Source organism: Nestor notabilis, unplaced genomic scaffold (genome assembly GCF_000696875.1).
Source record: "Nestor notabilis isolate BGI_N333 unplaced genomic scaffold, ASM69687v1 scaffold2542, whole genome shotgun sequence".
Classification (NCBI taxonomy): Eukaryota; Metazoa; Chordata; class Aves; order Psittaciformes; family Psittacidae; genus Nestor; species Nestor notabilis.
Window position 1 is genome coordinate 4,715 of NW_009917705.1, and position 12,881 is coordinate 17,595.

General features: G+C 37.7%; 1 protein-coding gene across 1 annotated transcript in view; it reads right to left on the reverse strand.

Moving 5' to 3' along the window:
* Nucleotides 1-705: 705 nt before the first annotated feature.
* Nucleotides 706-12,881, reverse strand: part of CCDC67 (coiled-coil domain containing 67) — a gene marked incomplete at its 5' end in the record, with an annotated part of 18,774 nt that continues 6,598 nt past the window's right edge. Inside the window, 6 exons of the mRNA XM_010009362.1 lie at nt 706-912; nt 4,412-4,480; nt 5,489-5,686; nt 7,252-7,357; nt 7,945-8,111; nt 12,563-12,775. Coding sequence (XP_010007664.1) covers nt 706-912; nt 4,412-4,480; nt 5,489-5,686; nt 7,252-7,357; nt 7,945-8,111; nt 12,563-12,775 — 960 coding nt within the window. The remainder of the gene's footprint in view (nt 913-4,411; nt 4,481-5,488; nt 5,687-7,251; nt 7,358-7,944; nt 8,112-12,562; nt 12,776-12,881) is intronic.

Here is a 12,881-nt window from a genome sequence, read left to right on the forward strand (position 1 = left end):
CAATGCCATGATTATAACATGTTTGAAGGTAATTCAGTGCTTCACTGAATACAGGGAAATAAGAAGGAAGCCATCACTACAATGTTTTCTATAGTCTGAGTATTCTTGTCTCATTATTTTTCCCTAACAAGGAGTTTATTGTAGTAATGATTTATTCAGGGCACCTGAAATTATGTTTCATTTAAAAATCAGGTCACCCAAGAACACCAAAACTAGACAAGGCATTAAAATACATTTAATGAAACTTCCAACAAATGAAACTGGTGGGACAGAGAACTTTTCAGCAGGGGTTGTAGTTCAAACTGCTTATTAAGATAACCTCCTGCAGAGCAGTTTACCTCTCATGTTGGTTTTTATATTCTTCCCTTGTCTTGTTTTTATTTGGCAGTAAAAATACGTTCTGTCCTGTTTTGCAAAACCTGGAACTAAGAATAACTTATGCAGCACATAAAAAGTTTTTAAAGTTGTTTCATGTGAAAAACATTTAAAAAATGATCAAACATGTCCAGGACTTCCTTGATTGCCAAATTCAGTCAGCCACCTAGAAAAGGTAGGGAATTCTTACAAATATACTAACTAGGTCTGATATTTATGTTGGTGGGAGTTCTGAATGTGCAGAAACAGAAGAAAAGCTTAACAGTTCAGCCCAATTAGGTGCTTCCAAAAAACCTACAGGAAGCTTAATGCATGTGTATCATCTAAAAATTACCTCTCTTCCTTTTCTTTCATCTCTGAGTGGGTTTGGTAGCTGTGCTCTGCTTCTCCATGTGCATCCATGAGACCCAGTAGCGATGTTTCTGTGTCATTTTGTAGTTTAACAAGACTACTTTGTAATCTTACATTCTCATGTTCTCGTTTGTGAATGGATGACGTGAAATTTCCATGTTGTTTGTTGTCAGGTAAATCTATACTCTGTGCAAGGAGATAAAGCCATCATTATATAGTTATCTTTTCCACAATAAATGATTGTTAGTATTTTTAGCAAGCGAACACAAAACAATGTTCTATGCTAAAGAAAGACCTAGCTACTATATATAATCATGCAGCACTTAGAGCAAACCAAGAGAATTGCCTCCAGAAAAAAATCCATGTAGATAAATGGAAAAGAAGGAATAACAGCCTCTATAACACAATAAAGCAAATTAAAATTTCTCAACAAACATGCATTCAAGGTATTATTATTGTAAATTCATCACTTGCTTTGTAAAACTTACGACATAAAAGCAACCATAACAGCTATGGCTGCAGACTGTATTGCTCCCTCCAGTAACAATTCCACTAGAAATAATAAGAAAAAATTATGGAAGTTCATTACTTTCCTAGATACAGGGTATGTCTACAGGCACAATTTAATATCTGTGTCAAGATACAGTCACCTTCAGCTGCAGAAGCAGTAAAGTAAAGCCACATTAGCACTCTCTTGTGTTACTAAACCCTGCTTCTCAGCTGGGTTAGTCCACACGGTATACGAGTCATCATACTGATAGTACAAGCAACATGTGCTCTGCAGCTACGGCCTAAAGAGACCCATCCACTAGGATATCAAGAGGGGAAGACGGAGATCAGCTCTGGAAGTTGACTAGCCAGGATATTCCATTCCTTTTTTGTGCTGTCACTTTTTCTATGAAGCCTATGCTGCACACCAAAGCTAGCTAATTTGGAACTACTTCACTGCAGAATACTGCATTGCATTGTGTAAATATATTTGCAATAGCAGTACATTGTCATTAACAGAAAAATCTCAAACGATTTCAGAGAACCATACAACAGTTTGGGGTGGAAGGAACCTTAAAGATCGTCTATTCCAACATCTCTGCCACAGGCAGGGACACCTTCCACTAGAGCAGGTTGCTCGGTTTAAAATACTCATATCTTTCTTAAACTCCCACCCACCCTGCCGCCGAACCCTGCCAGGGATGGGGCAGCTACAGCTTCTCTGGGCAACCTCTGGTAGTGCCTCACCATCTTCATAAAAAACCCAACCAAACAAAGCCCTTTGTTATAAGCAGTCTAAATCTCCCCTCTTTCAGCTTAAGACCCTCGCCCCTTCTCCTCTTACTATGGGTCCTGGTATAAAGTCTTTCTCTGTCTTTCTTATAAGTCCTGATTAAGTACTGAAAGGTTGCTCTCCATAGGAGAGGTGCTCCAGTCCTCTGATCATTTTTGTGGCCTCCTCTGGACTTGCTCCAACAGGTCCATGACCAGATTATACACAAAAGCCTAAAACCCAAAACATTCTAGTAAGTTTTGCTTTCATATATTTCTAGATTTACCTTATTCTTTTGGAAGTTGGTAACTTATGAGTATTAAGGATTTGGTTCTTCGTATACTTACTGCTAGCACAATCAAAAGCTTGTCTATTCCTTGCACTATTTGGTCTAATGTCATCTCTTCCTGTAACTCTTGCCTCGTTTAGCTAGTTTTAGGGGAAATTTATAGAATCATAGAATCATAGAATAGTTAGGGTTGGAAAGTACCTTAAGAGCATCTAGTTCCAACCCCCCTGCCATGAGCAGGGACACCACACACTAAACTATGTCACCCAAGGCTCTGTCCAACCTGGCCTTGAACACCGCCAGAGTTGAAGTATTCACAACTTCCTTGGGCAACCCATTCCAGTGCCTCACCACCCTCACTGTAAAGAACTTCTTCCTTATATCTAACCTAAAGTTCCCCTGTTTAAGTTTAAACTCATTACCCCTTGTCCTATCACTAGAGTCCCTAATGAAGAGTCCCTCCCCAGCATCCTTGTAGGCCCCCTTCAGATATTGGAAGGCTGCTGTAAGGTCTCCACGCAGCTTCTCTTCTCCAGGCTGAACAGCCCCAACTTTTTCAGCCTGTCTTCATACAGGAGGTGCTCCAGTCCTCTTATCATCCTCGTGGCCTCCTCTGGACTTGCTCCAGCAGCTCCATGTCCTTTTTATGTTGAGGACACCAGAACTGGACACGATACTCCAAGTGAGTATTTATGAGCCAAGCTGGCATGGAAGTGCCAGAAAGTAAAAGGAAATTTAGTATTTACTGCAAGGATGGCAGGCAGGGGCTCAGACATGTCTCCCAGTTGCAGAGAAGTGGCAGAACAGAGGAAGGGCAGCACTAAGTCACACTACCACTAATAGCTCTAGAATCAGCAGTACAGTTGTAATGGCATGAGCCCCAAAACTGAGCTGGCACAGCTGCATTGTTTTTGAAATCTAAACAACTAACCCTGCGTGGTGATGAATACACCACACTGACTTAAGGTAGCACTAGTTTGAGGAGTCTGTGTAGTGCTCTGCTGTACTATGCAAACTCATCTGTAAAAATGTCTCCAGTTCCTGCAATCTTAGCATCAAACACCTCACAATCTTTAATGTTTAGATTTTCACAATACACTAGTAAAGTAGGAAAGACTTATTAAGTCCACAAATGCATTGATATGTGTAGTGACCTTGGTATATCTATTAATTGGATTTTACTGTCAAAACTTAGCAGTCGTGGTATCTACAAGGATTCTTGTCAGATAGCTCTGCTCAATCTTCATGAAGAATACCACTGTAGAGAAGAGCTAGACATGCATACACACATCCATCTATGTTTCCACGATAATGTCATATATACACATACATATATCCATAATAATGCATATGTATGTATAGGAAACACATCACTGATAGACATATATGCTATTTTAAGGGTGTGGAAAAATGTGGCATTCTTTCATACATTTGTCAATCTACAGTAAAGCAGTTAACAGGCTACAAATCCCCCAAGATGTATTTACAGCAGGATTTACAAGCAACATTTCAGTGTTTTTTCCATTGATAGATAAAATAACTGCAGATGTTCTGTAAGCAGGAGACGTTTTGAAGCTTTGTGTGGAAGGCAGCATATATAATATTTGTTATACTCACTGAAACTACAGTACTACATGATATTATGGCACACGTTTTATGAATTAAGCTTTAAACATCCCCTGTTTGAAGAAAAATAAATGCTAAACTCTGAAAATAAGCTGGGTGGGGGCAAAATATGTCTGTTTTTTACACTGTTATTTAAATATCATATGTACAAAGGGGTTAAATAGTACACACGGGACATACCTTTGGCTCTGTGAGAATGATGACTGTTTAAAAATGAGTATTTTCTGAAATAAGTGATGTAACTTACAAAAAATAGGCTCTAAGAAACTGTTTATTGTCTAGACAGTTACTGAAAAATTTAGCTTATTTCTAGTTTACTACAGTTAAGGTATTCAGGCTGAGTTAATCCGCTTGGTGTTGATTATGTCTCGCACCTGATTTCTATTAATCTCTTTTACTCAAGCTAGAAATCTCTAAATCTGCCATCATCTCAATCTACATTTACACTAAATATAAGTAACTGTTCTGCATATTGCATAGATTAAAGAAAAATACCATGCAAAAAATACCTGGTTTTCCACTATCTCCTTTAGATGTGTGTTTTCAGAGCTCCTGACTTTGTATCGGGAATCCAACAACTAGGAAAAGATTAAATTGTCAGTTAAATGCAAGAATATTGCTGTTGACTTTAAATAACACTGAGTATAGATATATATGGTTCATTTGACAAAACATACATAAAGAATTACGAAACTAACTAGAATATGTTTTAAATATGGCAATCCTAAAGCGGAAAGAACTCTTAAACCATCTATGAAGGGCACACAGGTGCAATGCTTCTGATTTTATTTACCTTTTTTCACCTAGGAAAAATATTTTCACTTAGGAAAATATGGGAGTTCACTTGCAGTTATGATATACAAAGAGGGATTTTGCAGGCCGCTGAAACTGGATGAAATCTTAGTCATGAAGTCTAGGAGTGACATCCACTCTTTTAGTGATATAGGCTGGTAAAGCCACACAGTAGATGTCTCTCATTTTCCGAAACACTAACTTTCCTATTGTCAAAAATGAAGTATTACATGAATTACAACTTTCAATATGCAGTGACCTTCTCAGAAAACCAAGAGATCCCCAGAAACCTCTAAATATGAAGGCTGTTTTGGTTTACAAAACTAAGTAATGAAGGTAATATACTTGTTTTTAAAACTGAAAATTGACATTAAAACTCTGGTATCTTACAGTTTTCAGCTTTAAAATTACCAGAATTTTCTAAGCAGATTTGTAACATTCTTCAAAAAGCACTTAAAAACCCCTGAAAAGATGTTCTAGATACTCTAATACAGTTCTAATGATGATGTGCATATAATAACAACAAATTGGATGTTTTCAAGATCTTTTGCATGCTAAAATGGTAACTACAGTCAATGGTCAGAATGAATTGCAATTTAGATGTACAGTTGACATTTGCCAGTGCTTTCTTGTTCTAGTATCAATTTGGCTGCTCTTGTAATACTTCACAGATATTACAGCACTGCTGATGAAAACTACAGCAAGAAATGTAATGTCTTTTTTCACAGATAATGTATGTCATTACAAATAGTGTGGAGTAAAATGATCTACACTGGTTTTGCCTACTTGCATACCTGTTGTTTTGCTAACAATTTGTCTTTTATCTCCAACTCCATTTTTAACTGTCTTTCCAGAAGACTAGCTTTCTCCATGATAGTTGCTATAGTGATCTCCCTCTGATGAAGCTCTTCTGTCAGGTCAGAGATTTCTGTCTTCATTCTTTCCTGCTCAGAGCAATGGGACTGCTCCTCTCGATAAACGTGGTTTCTTATCTGGAGCAAATATGTTTCAAAAAGAAAAAATGGTGTGCAGTAAACATGATTGCATCACTTGCTACCTATCAGTGACTTTTTTGCTCTTGCTTCCAAGGTATCAACTCTACTAACTGAACCAGAGGTTTCTGAGATTGCACAATAAAATGTCTTCATGAATCAGTGCATATAGCTTTATTTATTTTTATGGGGTTTTCTTTTTTCACCCCTTCTGTTGTGCTTTCATTTACCCATTCAGTATTAGAAATGAACAAAATACAAGACATTTAAATTGACATTTAAAAAGAATGTACTTCAAATAATGCTAAAAATTGGAATTTATGGCAGAGACTATCCAAGGACATATCCATTCAATAAACCGAAGTATGATTTAGTTATATTGTTCCTAAGTTAATTTAGGTTTGAAATAAGTTTAATGCAGCCTAAGTTAACTTAGGGCAATATAAATAAATCAATCTAGAGACTCTTTGATGGGAAACTACGTTAGAAATAAAGAGCATATACAGCAAATCACTTTATGAGAATTTTTCCTACTATTACATATATATTTTAAGGTCAAACTTTCTGCACTGTCTCCTGTGTAGAGTTCTCCAAAGAATCAGCACACAGATTGTTTTCATAATCTATCTCCTATAACCAACAATTCAGCACTGATAGATTTTTTATTATATAAGAAACAAAACTACAAAAACCAGCAAACAACCTGAGAAGCCTATTTTAATAATTCCTTGCAGGACTGTACACAATCAGTAACAGATGGCATTTCATTTTTATTTATGCAAACTACACAGAAATACTAGAATTGTAAACAAATAGATGGAGATGCAAAAAACCCTAAGAGCTAGATCAGGACTATCATGCCCAAATTGCTGCATCCGAGTCAGCTGCATGCAATTAGAGATATTCCTGCTTCAATTGCTACTCAGCAAAACCACAACACGCCTGAAGAGGAGTTCTGAGCATCCTCTACTCCCAAAGTGTTTTGGCCTGCCAAGCCATATGCCATTCCACAGTGCTATGCCACCACTGCTTGCACACAGCGCTTGAGAAATGTGCAATGCAATGTGATGTGTAGTTCAAACTAAAGAGCACTGCCCTAGATTGTGCAGCAGGTGACTGATTAAGCTTGGCCTTGTGTAGCTACCTGTCCTAGTGATTTGTGTCAGTTGATCTGTTGGCATATCTTACATCTGAAACCACCCACAAACTACTACTTACCTCCTACAGCCTATTAATTACTCATAGCCTTAGAGGGTTTATTACTTCCACAGTATTACCCAATTCACAGTGATGCTCAGGCATGGTCTCTTCCATTACTTCAGTGAAGTAGCTAGCTCTGCACGGAATCAGAATGTCAATTTTACAGCTATACACCTACCTCCAGAAATGCAACCATATATGAAAACTTTCTCATGTATGAAAACTTCATGCTCTCCTAAAACCACCATTTACCCTCCTGCTCTCTTCTACCTATGCACATGCCCAAGGTCAGCACTTTGCTCTCTTCTAAAAATACTATATTGCATATATATTAAGATCTGGAAATACATAATAATATGAAATACCTCATTTAGCTCCTCTTGTGGGCGTTCTTGACTTTGTGCCAATAGTAATAACTTGGTGTTTTTATTTTCTAGCTGCTCAGTAAGTTGTACACAAGATGGTCGATGCCTTTAAATAAGAAATAAACAAAACATGAAACGAGCAGAACATTCAATAACCTTAGAGCATCCTCTCCACAGTGTAAAACTGTGGAAAACCAGTGTGCTGATGAAAAAAAAAACCAACAATCAAAGATTTGGCCTAAACCAGGTTGGATCTTGTGAGATTTCTAGAGATTAAGGACAATGCGAGTGCATGGAGAAAGAATTCTGAAATCTTTTGCAGACTGGTATTTCATATAATCTCAAATAGCTGCAGTAGATTAGATAAACCATAAAAAGAATGTTTTACTCAAAGGAGTTTAGGGAGAATCTTAATCACACTAATTCCAAAGTGTTTTAATGCCGAGAAAATGGAAAAGGCTTCTAAACATATAAACAGAAATAGATTAAATGCATTGATTTGTAAAGATCTAGGCAGAATTAAAAAGCCTTTTTACAGAGCCTGCATCTATTGGTGCAATCTTGTTGTATATAATTGCCAATGAAAATGTTTATTCTAATATTGTTTAGAATCTGACATTTGAATCCAGAGTATCTTTTAAAACAGCTTTAATTTATATGAAATGTAAAAAAAAGTTATTAGCTCAGAAGTACTTATTCATGTAAATATTGTCTTCAACATAGATTTCCTGCATATCTTTATAGTCTCTGATCTTCTGTAGTTCTGTATGCATTTGTTGGCATTCCAGTTGTATCCTTCTCCAGAGAGCATCCCGTGACTGCAGCTCATTCCTCATTTCTGAAAAGCCTGCCTCCATGTTCTAAAGAAACAAGCAAATACATAAATAGTTAAATAAATTTAGACAGCTCAAAAAGGTGTGTGTTAACACATCATATTCAATACCTATATCATTTCACTGAAAGGACATACATGGTTTTGAGTTTCATTTCTGAAACAGCCACTGCTTTCATGTCAGTTCCCCTCTCCAGAAATGTCATCTAAAATCAGATGCTGAATATTCCTTAGCTTTTGCAATGTTCCAATGCATCTGCTTCTGAAAGCATCATAGGAAACATCATTCAGAAGTTCTTTATTGTACTTAATGCATCTAAAATACATAGTTTGCTTGTTTCAGCAGGTTTTCCACCCTGGAACATGCTTCACATGCAAAAATCAGTGCCATAAGTAACTTCCATTTTCTGTTTTCCTAACAGCATTTCCAAATTTATAAGCTTGAAAACTACAAGGCCATAGAAAGGCAAGATTAGGTGCATGTCTTCACTAAACATGGCCTGGAAACTTGGAGCAGATACATCTAGACATCTATACTTCGGCAAAGTGTGTGCTCTGTCATCTTCAAAACTAGTTCTATCTGCATGGAGTCAATTGCTTATTTAAATGAACATCACAAAATTATCAAACTATCACAAGAAGATTCTTCTTAGGGACTCCACAAATCTTACCTCTATTTTGCCTCATAAAATCTGAATTTCCCCCAAAATCAGAATTCCCCCCAAATATACTGAGAACATGCTGAAGATAAGAACTTGGAAATATACCCACAAACAACAAAAGTAGCAATGATAATCAGATTCATGCAATAATAATATCCAGAGATTATTTATTTCCTGTCATCCAAGATCCAAAAGCATCTTCCAGATTAAAACACACAAAAAAAGGATTTTCCAAGGATGTTGATCCTTTGCTTTTAAATCCATTCCACTAAACCTGTTAGTATTTTTCGTAGTTTCTTCATTTTATTTTAATACAGTTTCCATGTTTAAAAGCAAAAATAAAGCCTTTAAACTTTCATAAGACAACTGGAATCCAGAAATGACACTGCAAGCAAGGAATTTCAAAGGTTTGTTTCCCTTAGAGCCTCATATGAGAATGACCTTCCTTCCAAGAAGCCTGTGGTTTTTCTTTGGTTCAAAGGGCTGCTGCAGGCAGATATGAAGTGGTTTTACTGCATGTATAGGTTCATTCATTTTATCCTTTGTTAAATTAAGGCTGAGAGAGCATTTTTAAACTCTGAAATGCAAGTCTGGGCATATTCACGTGAAACAGAGCTTAATGAACTGTTAAAATTCTCTGCAAGACTTGTTTATGATCATCTTCATGACTTCAACATTCAAGAAATAGCTACAATTATTTTACAATATATGAATTTGGGGGAGGGTTACTCCCCTGATTTCATTCTGAGGTGGGTAAGGGGAATGAATGCTGCACAATCGTGTGGTAGAAGTCATATCTGACGGCAGTCATCACACAGATTTACATAAATTGTATTTTCTTCTGTGAGTTGTAATAATAGCAGGAGCAACAACAGCCACAGCAGCAGCCACAATAATAATTGAAACAGAACTTCAGCTCAAGAGTTTCACACATCACTGCAATGTACTTATTATTTTAGGGAATATAGAATCATAGAATGGTTTGGGTTGGAAAGGACCTTAAGATCATCTAGTTCCAACCCCCCTGCCATGGGCAGGGACTCCTCGCACTAAACCATGTTGCCCAAGGCTCTGTCCAACCTGGCCTTGAACACTGCCAGGGATGGAGCATTCACAACTTCCTTGGGCAACCTATTCCAGTGCTTCACCATCCCCACTGTAAAGAACTTCTTCCTTATATCTAACCTAAACTTCCCCTGTTTTAAGTTTAAAGCCATTAACCCTTGTTCTACCAATAGAGTCCCTAACGAAGAGTCCCTCCCCAGCATCCTTGTAGGCCCCCTTCAGATACGGGAAGGCTGCTCTGAGGTCTCCACGCAGCTTCTCTTCTCCAGGCTGAACAGCCCCAACTTTCTCAGCCTGTCTTCATACGGGAGGTGCTCCAGCCCTCTTATCATCCTCGTGGCCTCCTCTGGACTTGCTCCAGCAGCTCCATGTCCTTTTTATGTTGAGGACACCAGAACTGGACACAATACTCCAGGTGAGGTGTCACAAGAGCAGAGTAGAGGGGCAGGATCACCTCCTTTGACCTGCTGGTCACACTTCTTTTGATACAGCCCAGGATACGGTTGGCTTTCTGGGCTGCAAGCGCACACTGAAGCTGGCTCATGTTAAGTTTCTAACCATCAATCTCTTGCATCTAGATAAAAAACCAAAATGAAAAGTAATTTTGAGCCCAAAAACTTTAGGTTTTGTTTAGAAAATATCTAATGAAATGTAAGTTTTAAAAAGTCTGTTTCAATTAGAAAAATTTTCCAAATCCTCTCTTTTCTTCCCATGTTTGACATCAAAAGGAAGTCTCAAAAATTTCCTCATCAGGTCCTGTTCTAATAGTACTCAAAGCTGTTTGTGGTGGGTTGACCCTGTCTGGACTCCAGGTGCCCAACAAAGATGCTCTATCACTGCCCTCCTCAGCTGGACAGAGGAGAGAAAATACAATGAAAGGCTCGTGGGTTGAGATAAGAACAGAGAGAGATCTCTCAGCGGTTACTGACATGGGCAAAACAGGTTCAACTCAGGGAAATTAATTTAATTTATCGCCAATCAAATCAGAGTAGGGTAATAAGAAATAAAACCTAAATCTTAAAACACTTTCCCCCCACTCCTCCCTTCCTCCCGCGCTCAGCTTCACTCCCCATTTCTCTACTGCCTCCTCCAGAGCAGCACAGAAGGACAGGGAACGGGAGTTAAGGTCAATTCATCACACATTATCTTCTCTGCTCCTTCCTCCTCCTGAGGATATACAGAAGATATATGAGGCACAATACTAGGCTTGCTGCCATTGCCATCAGCCTTCTCCCCACCTAGATTCCCATCTACCTCTCCCTTCTTTACCCACATCAGGTCCAGCTATTTCCATCCTCCACCTAGCACTCCTTCACAGAAACCTGCTTACTTATGTTTGACAACAGGCCTTGTGCTTCTTGCTTTCTCACACAGACATTCCTAAAAATGTATCTTCTCTGAGCTACACCTTTTCGCCATACATTGACTTTACATCAGTATTTTCCTTCTGCAGCTATTTGCAAATGTGGCTTTTCTAATACAGCAGTATTCCACACTACCAGCACAGTTATTCTGCAACTTTCTGCCCTTTAGCTGACAATGTTATGTACGTCTATCTCCACTTCTACTTAAAATATCTTCAGTGCTTCCTACAGCTCCTGTATTCTATTCACATGATTCCAAAAATCCTCTCGCTTGAAGATTTTCTTCAAGGCTACAGCACAATGACACCTACTCTCTCTGTTGTACAGCATCTAGCCACCTGCTCCGATTGCCATGAGCTGTTCCAGTTCATATTCTAATCCCACTATTTTCAATGGCAGCCTTTCTAACAGGCCCCAAAACAGAGGTTTTTGGTTGCATACTGATAACTTGTATACTAATGTGCAGATGAAATGTATAAACGTCACATGTGCTGAACTTGGCTGCCCAGACAACACCTGAAATTAATCTCAACCATATATATGTCAGTTCCTATGAAGTATATTGCATATGCAGTTATAACTCTGCAAGGTTGTCTATAAAGGGAAATAGATTATCCTTCTCCAGAAAGAGCTGAAGTTACTATAGGCCACTCAATATTTTACTGGACCTTAAAGTGCTTCAATGAAGAAGCAAAAGCATAATTTATATACATTACCAGAAAAAAATAGCATGGAGAATCTCATTCCTGATCTGTTTCAAACACAGCTAATAAAAAAGGCTGTAAAGATCTTGTATTATCTCAGGCTTGTCAGTACTCATATATCAAGACTAAAAGAAGAGGAACAAATGGCTGTCTTCAGACATCAGTGCTATGTTGAAAAATTGTAAACTAGGGATAAGATAAAAGGTGAGGGTTCTTCACATGGCTGGCAACTTAAAAATTCATTGACTGCAAAATCTTCTGTCAATAATAATAAAGTGTACCACACACGTTTCTATATGCTTATTTACTAGCTATATGGCAGGCATACTGCACAACAAGGTGTAAATCAGACAAAGAGATTTCATAGAAGTCATTTATGCACAAGAAACCAAGTGAACTAGGCTGAGTTCTTGTAGATGCTATGGATATAGGAAAGTTACAAAACTCCTAGATAAACAGACAAGAATAAAATATAGCACTACATATCAAACATATTTCTGTTTTAAGTGCTACTCAAAAAATGTACCATTCACAGCTCATTCTGTGTTCCTGCAAATCGTATACGTTATGTACAGATCTTTTATAAAGGCATCTCAGTACAACTTTTTAAAGTATATTCTTAAGTAATTAATTATCCAACATTAATTCCACAGTCATTGGGGAAAAAAGAAAAACCATCACTACCTGGCACTGGTTTTGGTACATTTTTAGATCCTCCCGGAGTTTCAGATTTTCCTCTTCTAGTTTATTCTTGTTTACTGTCATTTCATTCACAGTTGCCTTTAGTTTTTCAATCATCAACTCATTCGTTTCACTTTCGGGCTGGTCACGGGTAATTACCTCTTCTTGGTCATGTTTCTTATTGCTTATTTGGAATTGATAATTCTGGGTCTGCTTCTATAGAACAAGAAAATCTTTTAAATGAAATTCAATAATTCTATGTAGATTGCTAGGACCAAACCACTCCTATTTAAAACATAAAGCTATTTCCATCTTCAGCAGG